At 38.7% G+C, this 12,718-nt stretch overlaps 1 protein-coding gene and 1 long non-coding RNA gene across 15 annotated transcripts in view; one reads left to right on the forward strand and one right to left on the reverse strand.

Annotated features, from left to right (window-relative positions):
• The window catches only part of LOC101796734 (von Willebrand factor D and EGF domain-containing protein), a 179,256-nt gene that overhangs the window by 72,675 nt on the left and 93,863 nt on the right, over positions 1 to 12,718 (forward strand). For all 8 annotated transcript variants that reach the window (XR_011810468.1, XM_072040487.1, XM_072040489.1 and 5 more), the window contains 3 exons: positions 1,452 to 1,722; positions 4,762 to 4,940; positions 8,479 to 9,413. Coding sequence is in view for 7 of the 8 variants with exons in the window: in XM_072040487.1 (XP_071896588.1) it covers positions 1,452 to 1,722; positions 4,762 to 4,940; positions 8,479 to 9,413 (1,385 nt within the window). In the remaining variant the exon portion in view is untranslated. The remainder of the gene's footprint in view (positions 1 to 1,451; positions 1,723 to 4,761; positions 4,941 to 8,478; positions 9,414 to 12,718) is intronic.
• LOC113844086 (uncharacterized) overlaps positions 1 to 12,718 on the reverse strand; it is a 197,786-nt gene that overhangs the window by 23,792 nt on the left and 161,276 nt on the right. For 5 of the 7 annotated variants that reach the window (XR_011810475.1, XR_011810469.1, XR_011810471.1 and 2 more), the window contains 2 exons: positions 2,717 to 4,092; positions 766 to 2,513 (listed from right to left, as the gene is read on the reverse strand). This is a non-coding gene — a long non-coding RNA (uncharacterized lncRNA). Of the gene's footprint in view, positions 1 to 41; positions 218 to 765; positions 2,514 to 2,716; positions 4,093 to 12,718 lie in introns of all 7 variants that reach the window. The other 2 variants (XR_011810470.1, XR_011810472.1) reach the window with 2 other exon arrangements.

Genomic DNA, 12,718 nt, shown 5'->3' on the forward strand with positions numbered 1-12,718 from the left:
TGAGCAGCAGCATCTGCACAGCACACTTAGGATTTATGTACCTGATTAGAAAATAAGATGAGACAAAAGCATTCAAAATCATATCGTTTTATGGCCAACTTCACTAAGTTTTTTTAAGATGAAGTATAATGTCAAATGTGGTTTCTTGCAGAGAAAAGCAGTTGGAGTTTAAATTCTTGCTGTGTTTTAAGCTACATATTTTTCTATGGATTTTATTCTGTAGAGAAATAAAATGCAGATATATACATATTAAAATTTCTTTGTTCTTGAGCCAAAATGAAACAAATTATTTTCTCATCTGTATAGAACACATTAACAGACTGCAAAAACATCGATGTTTTTATGACACTGCTTAAAAATAATCCTGTTACTTAGTTTAGTGGTTGATTTTATTTTTTTGTATGTTCCTTTTTGCATTTTCCTTTTTACTGTAGAAAACAATAATGCTTATTATTATAAGCTTATGGCTTAGTTTCCATTATGCTTAATTTCCTAAAAATCATGTTTAAAAATAAATGCAGTGCCTGTAAAGGAAGAAGAATCCGCTGCTTTTAAAGATGTTAGCTGCTGGCTTGTATGCAGAAATCTCCAGCAACATATATAAAATATGCAGCTACTGCTTTCTTTAACTTTATACATCAGGAAATAAACTAGAGTATAAATAAATAAATAAATAAATAAAATTAAATCTGCTCTGGTATGAGGAGAAAGACCTGAACAAGTAGAGGAGGAGGATTTTGCAGGTCCCTAGTTTGGAAAACCTACTAGCGCTTTCTGTGGTCATGAGGATTTGGATCTGGCCTTGGCCAGGGGAAACACATCCAAAATTATTTTGCCCATGGCCTCATATGGAGCAAGGATTTTTTGTACAGAGAAGAATGGGAGTTCCAAATTGTTCCACACACAGCAGTGCTCTGATTGACGATCCATTTAGAGCAGAAGTTATGCTTACTATGAAGTTGTTGGGGAGGAACCAACTTTGTTTTAATGGGTTTTCAGTAGAAGCCCAGTTTTTCACATGAAATATTTGCCTAGCCACAGTCAGACTTGTAAAAGTTGGTGATTAGTCACAGAAGAGGTTATCTGAGCACTGATTTTGCTTTGAAGAATATCATGCTGTAAAGCATCCAGTTAGAACCAAAACATATTTATTAAGGCCTGGAGGCAGGGACTTCTTCCCGTTTGCTTTTATCAAATGTTTATCCTTTTTATCCATGCCCGTTGCCATAGCAGCAGCTCGCAGACAGCGACCAGGTTTTCACATGAATTCTTTTGCACTCCCAGCTAATAATGGTGACAGCTACAGCTTGCTTATGGTGCTGGAGAAATGCTTCCCCGCACCTGGATCTTCCCCTTCTTCCAAGCCAGCCACGATGCCGGAGGGGCACAGACAGTCATTCTGGGTGGATGCATTGGGTCTCTAAATCCTGGTTTTGTTTGTCATCATTTAGGCGTTACGATAATTACAAAATCGGCACCTTCCTTTTGTGCCAGAGCACATCGCGGGCGTTCGAAGTGCACGTTCGGCAGTGGGACTGTGGAGGCCTCCGCTCCGCCATGGCCTGCAACTGTGGGGTGGCTGCGCGAGAGGGGGACGACGTCGTCATGCTGGACTCCTGCAATGGCCATTCTCAGGAAACTAGGCCACAGCTCGCCATCCGCAGCACTGGGGCATCGCCACAGGTCAAAATCCTAAAGGCCTACGGAGGGAGAAAAATCACAGTACGTGGATGTTTGAGTACTCTTGTTGCTGTTCTTAAAAATGCCAGTTTAATATTTCTGAATTATTAATGAAGTTGCTGCAAAAGTATCTATCTGAAGGCATGAGAAGTGCCTGCAGCAAAATGTACCAGAAAAAATGAGATGCAGGGAAGAAGCGGGTTGAAGTGTTGGTTTAACCAACTGCGAGAGAAAACAAAACAAATATCTCTGGAAATTTCTTAGAGACATATCCAAGTGCCAATATTGTTGCTTACTTATTGGCGAGCCACTCTCAGCTCACTTGTGCTGGGTACTACCTAACCACATCACATAAAGCAAATTTCTTTGCAGATCTTTCTGATATAAATATTCAAAGAAAGATCACAGATAGCAGAATAATGTAGTTTTACAGTGTAAGAAAAAGACAATGTTAGCCAGATACAGATAGCCCCCAGAAGCCATGGAAATGGGCTCCAAATGTGCAACATTTGCTGTAATTTAAAGTATTTGCCTAAAAAATTATATGGCCATTACAAATTTTGCATAGATATCATTTATCCACACTAATCCAGTGAAATCACTGGAAGAATAAGAGCAGGCTGCACCAGTGGGGTTGGAGAGAAGAAGAGGCACAAATTACGTCCAAGAAGATAATATTATCCTAAACTTTTGTCATCGAGATTTATTGCCAGGAGACATTTTGGGTGAAGATAGGTCCACAGCAGAGCCAGAACAATGCCAGGGAGTGCCTGTGTTTGGCTGTCCTTGTGATCTCACTTGGAAAAGATCTTGATGAGGTAGTAATTGAAAATCTGTTAATTATAGAATAGAGAAAAAGCAGGAAGCAAGCTGTCATTTCATTTTGCAACTGAATGCAATATAATTACTGTTTTATTACTAGCATAATTGTAGCAAGGAATCCCTATCCTCATTTACACCTTGTGTAAATTTCACTGATTTCCTTTGTGTTTAAAATAAAATAGGACACCTCCAGGCCGTGAATAAGAATCCTTACCTGATCTGAATGGGAATCTGTAGGAATTGTAGGCAATGAATATGGTCCCTGATGGCACCACTGTGAGCAGTGCACCTCAATTTGCTCAGCATTTGTCCTTCATCAGCCTTGCACAGGATAGGAGCTGGTTCTCCTGCATCATTCAAGGCTGCTGCTTGGAATGAGGCTGTTACACCTTTCTGTAGCAGCTTTCAGCAGCCTGTCACTACCTATCGCTCTAAGCTTAGGTCTCAAAAAAATCTTCTTCACAGTCCCAGTCAGCAATGTTACATCCACGTGATTTAGGAAAACCTGGGCTGATGGTAGGTCCTTTGTGGCAGATGGCTTGCCTTGCCCAGGAGCAGCAGGAAAGGAAGGGTTACAGCCCTCTGAAAAGAAATCCACACCTGGAAATATCCATCCATGCAGTACAGAAGGCTGAAACAGCTCATTCAGTCCTGACAGCAAGGATTTTATAGACAGCCTTGTGGGAGATGCTCCTCCTGGTAGTAAAGCATTTAATTAGAAGGCACATGTTTATCTGAAGGAGGAAACCAAATGCTACCCACCACTATGGCAACTGCAGTCCTCCTGATCTATTTATTAAACAACCACAATAAATAAATAAATAAAAGTAATCAAATCATCAAGTCATTGGAGTTTTCTCCTCATCCCCTTAAAAAAATAAAAAAAAATGTTAATTATAAATGAAACTTATAGCCAAGGTGGAGGTACAACCAAGACCTTCTGATGTACTCTGAGAGCTGGTTTTACCTGATGATTTTCATTATTCACCAAAGCTAATGCTTTTTTTTTTTTTTTTTTTTTTTTTTTTTTTTTTTAAAGCATGCTTTGATTGCCCCAGTCAAAACACAGAGGGCTTGTGTTGACTGTACAGTGTCCGCAGCTCTTTTTGTCAGCAGAACTCTGCTGCTTGTCTCAACTGGACCAGGAGGGCATGCACAGGCTTACACAAAAAGTATTCTCCTTGTTGAAATGAGGACTGTGAAGCTAAAATGGAGAAGAGTGTTATTTATTGCAAAATACAAAGGTTGGATTCCAAAACAGAAATACAAATTTAAGTTAAACACTTCTCACAAGCATGAATAGATTTGGTTTGGAAGAGATTATAAGGGACCTAAAAAACAATGAGAAAGAAAGCAATGGGCATTAGTAGGTTGAATCAATTATTCTCAGCCAGGGGTGACTTAAAAAAAGTAAGATAATTATTTTGAAATTACTGTAATGAGAAGTTTCCAACTATTTAATGTACTTTTTAAAAATATCAGAAAACGTTTAATTTTGGATCAAACAAAATAGTAAGATTACTTATCAGGATAGAGTGCTCTCGCTCCCACTCTTGGCACGGATCAGTTTCACAATCATTTTCTTTTTACCTAGAAAAATAAAACAAACAAACAAAAATACATTTCAGTTGAACAGATTTATTCTTTTTTTTTTTTTTTTTTTTTTTTGGTTGGACCACCAATCTGAAAAATCCATTATCCACACAGCTAGTTCTTTGTCTTACCCTCAAGATTTTTTTTCTTTTAAAGGTCAGTGTAAGCCTACCAGAAGTACTTTAATGAGAAAATTGCTTTATCCACTTTAAAACACAATCATTTTCCGGGTAATCCAGCCTTGGAAAATGAAACGATTTTTCAGAGGGAAGAAAGCTGTTTTTCAGACTTGGCAGTTTATCTAAAAGAAATGATTTCCCAGGCAAAGACACAAGGGTAGTCTTATTGTCATGGAAGTTGCTTCAAAAATTAGCTGGTAACTTACCAGTGGGAAAACTTCAATGAATGTAATTATTAATTTAAAAAGAAAGTACTCGTGCAGTTTTATATTTATGTAACATTGTCAGACAGTAGCACCGTAAAATTTGAAAGCAAGCTAAATAATAGCATATATAAATATTTATGGTGCATCTAAGTGATCTTAAATTACCACTGACATTGCCAATGTCTTACCTTGATATCTTTGTTTATAAAAAGGGACATTTTTTATTGCATAAAAAGCCTTATAATGGCTTCAATTCACTGATTTTTTTTCTGCCTCTTCAGATCTTGTTCCCTTCAGGAGCATTTGTTCGAGCTGATGTGAGCGAGTGGGGAATGGGCTTGACGGTAAGGACGCCGAGCAGTGACTTCAACAGCACCAGGGGTTTGTGTGGCCTCTTTGATGGGATCAGTCATAACGACTTGAACAATGCGCCCGAGGAAGACTTCGTAGAAGAGTGGAGGTACAAAGTGAGAGAGGATCCCAGACTGGGAGATGTTTCTCTAGCACTAAATCCAGGGATGTTGATACGTTAATTTCATTATGTACTCCCCTAATGACCTGGCAGAGAGATCTGCTTCATCAAGCAAAGGAAGCCTGGAGGCCCATTACCATCCAAGCAGCATGGTGGCTTATTTTTCAGTCAGCACAATGCACATAAGCAGTTACTGAGGAGAAGTTTATATTCACAAGTGATGTCAACTTAACAGCTGTGTTAAGATCCCACTCAGCTGTTAAAAAAAGATGCAGTTCTCACCCGCACTGGAAAATGTAGATAACTGACAATAGAGATTAATTAAGGGTTTGGTATTTCCCTTGTTCTTTTATTCCTGAACACTAATTGCAATATGTGAGTATAGATTAAATGTTACATTTTGACAAAGTGTGGTAATATATGTACCATGCTAAAAGTTAATATCTACTCTGTTAATGATGATGGTGAGCTCAAAAAAAAACTCCATGGTCTGGAACTAAAGCCAGGAGCCTGGCACTCTGACATGTCCCTGTCCCTGTCCCTGTCCCTGTCCCTGTCCCTGTCTCTGTCCCTGTCCCTGTCCCTGTCCCTGTCCCTGTCCCTAGCAGCAGCTCACATTTTAATTCTATGTTCTCTAAACATACCTAAAAGGCATTCCCAAAAGTGAACTGGGCTGTTTTTACTGTGTAGGTTTGCTTGTGAATTATGTCTTACAGATAGGGAGAAAATAAGGTGAACACTGCTGTGCAGATTTCTCAAGATCAGCTCATGCCATGATATTTTCTTCTTTAATGTGTGAAGAGCAAGTGCATGAAAGTTTAGCACAGCTGGATCAAGCCCAAACCACAGTTAGATGGGTCAACACGCAGCTTAATTTATCACCTAATCTGTACATGGAAGCTTAGTACACAATAAATGCAATACTTTTTAGACCTAGTGCATTTTAGAAGATAAACAAACACTTCTCCCATATTCTAGTTATATTCAACCAGCCTACATAATGGCTATCTAATGGCAATTTTGACCTGTAGCTACAAATTGTGCTATTTAGAAGTCAACAGCCTTCTCTAACATCTTAAAATTGTGAGGTTGAGTCAGAACTTGCTTCTGGGAAGGCAACTAGAGAAATAGTTTGGTGCAACAACCAACTTCTGCCTACCCAAAGAGAGGCTAACAAGAACATTGGGAGCAGATGGTCAGACATGTTTGTTGAAAGATCAGAAGCCAAGGCAGAACATACAGGAATTTACTTATAAAACAGTAAAGAGTTTTCTAGTACTTGTCACATATGATGGAGCTACTTGAGGAAAAGAATGGAAAGTTCGTGCTGTGTGAGAAGAGCAAGATGGGTGACACGTTCAACTTCAAAGTACTCACAAGGATGGAGTCTCAAGCACTCTTCAGAAGCCTGATTCAAAAACCAGCAATGCCAATGGAAAGACTAATGTTACCTCCAGAAGACACTGGATCAGTCTCTGATCCACTAACGGAGAAATGGTGCAACAAAAAACACAACCTGGAGAATGATTTTACAGCCACAGCTTTTAATTTCATTTTAAATAACACTTAAAGCATGCTATGCTTTCTGCAGCACCTGAAGCTAGTCTGAGTGCTCACCATCTGGCAGTTCAGCTCTGTCCCTGGCTCCCTCTACTCTCAAGCAGCTGAAAACAGATCTGTTTAAAACATCAGGTTTCCAATGTATCTTTTAAACAAAATCAGATCCTCCCAGTCCTTAAATAGCATCTGGACAAGGCAGAGATGAATTCTAAAACATGTATTTTAAGTAGCTAAAAGAAGTTTTCTGTACCTTTTGCAATTATTGAGAAATCAGGAGCATGGCTATTCCTTTTGGTCTCTCCGTAATAGTAGTCAACTCAGTCTGAAATACTTGTTTTTAGCTTTTCCTTGGTTGTAATGGGCAACCAAGAGGAGTGGTAATCTGGTTATCTTGTGCAAAGGACAGGAGGCCTTTCCTTGCTCACCAAGGTACATGCCCGTGAGGTAGAACAGGGTTTTCCAGTGGTTTCCAAATGATTCACATAGAAGTAGTGAAACAATTCATTTCAATAAAATACCAAGGTAAAAGTGTTTCATTTTGTTGAAATTTTCATTTGTGTTTTAAGTTTCTGTCCCAATTTGGGATTACTTTATATGATTTTTATTTATTTATTATCTAATATTTACCTAGTCTTCAGTTTATCTGGTGTCCCCTTAAAGAAAAAAAAAATACTTTTGCTGCCTTAGTGTTATTTTTAATTTGTGATGCAAGTCTGAGCCACCTCTGTTTCAGGTAGCACCACCAGTCAGGGCTGGATAAACACTGTGTGCAGGATGCCCACTAGAAATTAAAGCTGTGTTGTCCAAAGGACAAGAAGTCACTTCAATACTTCCTCAATCAGCAAAACATGTTTTATTGACCAAGACTGAAGGAAAGCCAGTGCTGAGCACGGAACAGCTTGTGCATTTCTGTGAGCACAAAAGGCATCCTGTTGTACCACACTGTATTCTGCTGTGTCCGCACATTGGAAAAATTGGATAAAGTCAATTCTTCTTTCCACAGTAGTGTTTGGCTCTGAAATGTTGACAAATGCTTTCACCTTCCTGAACCCTCTGGCTGCAAGACAAAACTGGTGCCAAAATAATTTAAATTTTTGGTGGTATTTCATATTTGTCTGGAAATAAAGAGTTGCCAGCTATTGACACAAGAGGCATCATTTTCTGTGAAACTCCAGGCCTCTTGCACTGCACATATAAGATCAATAAGAGATCTTGTGCTCATGAAATTTCCAGGGAAACTTCAGTCATTGCTGTTTATTCAAACTGAAGTTCATCTATCATTAAAGTTGGAGTAAATTGAAAAGGGAGACAAAAAATCATCATACCTTACATGATAGCCTAACCCCATGATCATTAGAAAACTGCTTTGTGTCCAAAGAAAAGCTCCAAGAAAGCTCCATTATCCATTAAAGGCCAAAAATTAAATTAAGTATGTATTTAAAAAAGGAAAAACTAAAAAAAAAAAAAAAAAAAAAAAAAAAAGAGTGTGATCCAAGTCTTAGAGGAAACAGCTGGTAGAAAATCCAGGCAAATGGATAAAGATGATTTTCATAATGAAGTATTTGAAACAGATATATCTTTTTTGTAATTCTCCAAGCTGTATCTGAGTCACACCAGGGACAAATCCAAGGCCTTATTTCGTGTGTAATATGCAAAGGGCAACCTGCACCTAAGAAAAAGTTCTGCAAAGTGACATCCCACACTTAGGCACCGCTCCAGCAAAGCACTTAAGCATCTGTTACCAAAAAGTCCCAATATAGTGCTAAAAAACCTACAGGACAACTCAAGAAGGGCAGCATAGAAATGACTAAAGAAAATAGAGATTAAACTTAAGCATTTTCTTAAGTACATTGTTAGACTGGGAATTTATACATCCCCCAGCCTGAGGGAAAGAAAGTTTACTTAGCAGTGTAGACCAATTTGTTGAAAGTTTCCTCTCTCTAATCTCCCTCTATTTTTAAACCAGAATACCTCCGGGAAAGAGTTTATTTGACAAGACTCCAGCACCTTCTGAGGGGAAGCAAAGGAAAAATTACTGCGGATGTCAGAAGGAGAGCACTAAGTCTGTGTCCTTGGTAAACACGCCGAATGCCTTTCAGACTCAATCTCCTGGTTGCCATTATGATAATGTGGATTACACTTCTGCAATCCCGTATCTAGATGTTACATCAGAGTTTGTCACTCACTCAGGCAAAGAGTCTGCTTTAAGAAATGATGGGAAACTGTCAGCCAAGTCTTTTGATCAAAGATATCTGCCTAAATCAGTCAAAAAGCGAGGTAGCCCCGAGGAGCGATTAAAAGCCCTTGCACATAATGTTTCCATGAAAAACAACGGTTTCCTTAACTTTACCAAGCCAACAGAACAACTACAGAGAGCAAAAAGGCAAGAAGACTACTATGAGTACTCATTCTTTTACCCACTGCATAGCCCAAGCCAGACAGACTCAGACAGCTTTGCCTATTTTTTCCCAGAGGATTATTTTGAAGGGATTCGGACAAAACTTCCACTGGGATGGCCTACTCCCAACGGTCTAACCTCTGCCAAAGCTCATGAGATTTGCCACCGAATTCTTGCAAATTCCACCATTGGCTTGGTGTGTAAGGCTCTCCTTGGAGAGCTAATAGATGAGGCCATTGATATATGTGTTTTAGATCTGCAGCTCAAGGATGACATGGCCTGGGTGAGGGCACTGATAGCACTTTTGGAAAATGAATGTGAAAGACTAGTGCTAAGAAACAGAGGTAAAGTGTTTCATGTCAGAAACCAGACATCTGCTACCCAGGAGGAAATCCTCACCATTCTCCGGTGTCCTGCTTTCTGTAACGGCAATGGACAATGCACGAACTTGGGCTGCCAGTGCTTTGAAGACCACAGCTCCTATGATTGTAGCATTGCCAAGAGTAAGTAAAAAATTCTGTTTGTTCCTACCCTACCCATCTTTCCATGGTATTAAAGTTATTAGGTAGAACATCTGCACAGAGTTGTTTGCTCTTCAAACAGTGCTACCAGTAAGATATTTGATGAATTAGTAATCAGTTTTTGACCTTGAAGAGCTGATCAAAATGTCTGGTTGGCTGGTCCTTCACTTTTTTTTGCCTCAGTAACTTTTTAAAAATGGATTTTACAAGCCCCTTAGCAAATTGGTTTTGCAGAAGTGATTTTCTTTACATCTGATCTATCACCAGCATGCTGACAAGCAAGCTTCTGACAAAAAAGAGGGTCCTGCTCACCTTGTGGTCAATATTCATGTTACCACTGTATAGATACTTCTTTTATTTTTCTCCCTCATCAACAGAGAATAAAATTTAAAATGTATTTCAAACTCCATATTATATATATATATGTATGACAAAATGAACAGATAACATTGTCAAAGCCATAAAATAGTTACAGAATATACTTTAACCTGCAGACCTGATTCTGCAAATATTTCTGAATTGCCTTACGTTTACACAGGTGACTATCCTACTAGATTTGTTTCTTCTTTACAGTTCAGCCCCTCAGTGGATAAATCCAAGTCCAGTGTGAGTACTCACAGTGCTTGAAACTAAGCACACACATAAATGTTCGCATTAATTTCAAAACGTAAGCCCTGCCTCAGCAAACCACATAAGCTTAAACTCAAAGATACAAAAAGGTACTTAAGGCTCAGCCACACAGTTGGGTTCCTGCAGCTTAAGAAGCAACATTTCAGCTAAGCTGAAATAACAAGGAGTGCTCCTTCATCCATCCCAAATGTGGGGGAAAGCCTCTTGCTACAATGCTTAGGCTACTGGACAATATCCTGTATTTAGGACAGGCAAAGCTTCTATCCAGGGTCAGTCTCTTATGGCTTAGCTGAGGCACCCAAATCTCAGACAGCCCTGGAGCTCAGCAGTACGTCTGATACATCCAAGGCATTTACTAGCTGGGACAGGATTATCCACATTCTTCACAATAAACATGTTGTCAGTGCACTGATTTGAAGTGGTAAAATATATCCTGACATTTGCTTCTTTTTAATAGCAGGCTAAAATTTATAGGATCATTTTCTACATTTCCTAAATTTTTGAAAAATTCATTCTCATTCACACAGAGAACAACTGACATCAGGGACTGAGAAGCAGTTTGAGCAATTCTGCAGTATTTGTTCAATATATAACTCAATGTTTAACTTCATTTCTCTGTGAAAAATGTCAAGTCAGGGTAGAGGAGTTGCTTAGACCAAATGTTTAAATTTTATTTTGCTTTTCTAAGGCTGAAGTCCCTAAGATTAGTGGAAAATAGCTTCAGTATGACCTTTCAACTAAAAGGTAATGGCACCTTGTCTTTTTGCTGTTACATAAACTATAAACAGGGCCAGAGCCCAGAACATGGCCTGACACTGCATGGTGAGTGAGGAATGGGAAATAATACATCAGCTTTGGAAAATGACCAGTTGCTGCTCACTGGTCTGACTGCTTCATGTCTCTCACTGCTTTTGCTTCACTTTTCTCCCATTGAAGACAATGACGTGGTTGGTCTTTGCTTCAAAACACTTCTCTCTTGGGAGTATGGTTTATTGGAGTTCAAAATAAATCTAACTATTGACTCCAGTTTTCCAAAGAGTTCCTAGTTCTGCCTTGGTCAAGAGACAGAGTCCCAGCAGCCTCCTCCCCTCTCCAGCACTACTTCCCTGGAAAGATTTATTCTCCACTTCTCCTGGCCTTCAATTTGGTTTCCACAGAGTGAGAGCTGCCATGAGGATGTTGAGATTTTTCGTTGCATGCTACCTGCCACAGCAACCTCAGGCTTAGCCTGGTCCCCAGGGAAGTGATCTTGGCTTTGGACCAAGAAGAGCCACGTCACATCAATTCATAAAGTATTTGCTGGGTATGCCTTTGTTAGTGTTTCAATAAAATTAGCATTCCCTGCTGCTGCAGTTTTCTTAACAAAATACAGGAGACCCTTTTCCAAAATTACCACACACTTTTCCCAACATTTCAAGGCAATATTTAATGTAAAAATCAACAGACCACTGTGCTCTCTCGCACACTCTATAGACCTCATTTTACACCAACTTTAATGCTGTCTGCATCCATAACCTGACAACTGCTTCACTTTGGGTCCATGTCCAATAGGCATGGGATTATATATATATATTATATATATATATATATATATATATATATATATTATATAACGCTGACTTTGCAGAGGGCACTTCACCCAAACCATTTACCAAGTCAAAAAGTAGACTCAAATGGGTAAAATGATCCATGTCTGTTGTGTATTATAGCTTATTATAATTTTCTATATTGTGGCTTAAAGTCACCTTCCCAAAGCCCTCTGTGAGCTGCAGTGAACATTTTCTAGCTGCAACTAAGAATTTTTATTTTTATTTTTATTTTTTTTTAACTAAAACTTGTGAAACATTTTGTACCGACTTAAAGTACAAATATTATTTTGTATTCAATAAAACCAATGAAACAAATTAATAATTAGTACCCAAGAGGAAAATAAAGCTTTCTAGATAAGTAAAGAGAGCTCAGAAGAGAAACCATGAATTCAAAATGCAGTAGAAATCACCACATTGAGCCACCAGTATTCATTTTGCTCTGGAGGAACAGGCAGTGGGATAACTCTGATGCACAGACATGTCTTCCCAAGGGTGCACCTGACTTGGTGCATATTTACCATTCATTTTTCTTTTCTCCTCCTACCATACTAGTGAGATTATATGCTGCCTTCTCATCAACAGCAGTCCACCTCCAGAGAGACAACAACAATCACTCATGCTGTATTCCACATCCTGGTTATACATGGGGAAGTTACACACTTGTACAGAAGAAAAGCAAAACCAAAAATCAAAATGTCACAACAGACTTTTATAAAGTGAAATTTTCTATAAATTCACTTCAATTGCTAAAATCCTCTCTGCCAAATACAGATATATGTTTTTTTTGTTTGTAATCTCTCTACCAACTTGTACTGGGTAAAGCCCTGAACATGCAGCACAGTCCATGGGATATACCCTATAACCTGTGGAAAACTCTGAGCTGCTTTAGGTATGAAAATAAGGGTGTTCAAGAGGAGCTGCTGTTTCCCAAATGTTCATGCAGACAATAAATTTACTTAACAATTCACTGTGTGCTCCACTTCGTAAAGAAAATATTTATTCAAAATACTTTGCAATCTGTTTCTCATTAAAATGGGAAAGTTGGGATTAAAAATCAGCTGTTTAAGT

Source organism: Anas platyrhynchos, chromosome 7, assembly GCF_047663525.1.
Source record: "Anas platyrhynchos isolate ZD024472 breed Pekin duck chromosome 7, IASCAAS_PekinDuck_T2T, whole genome shotgun sequence".
Lineage (NCBI taxonomy): Eukaryota > Metazoa > Chordata > Aves > Anseriformes > Anatidae > Anas > Anas platyrhynchos.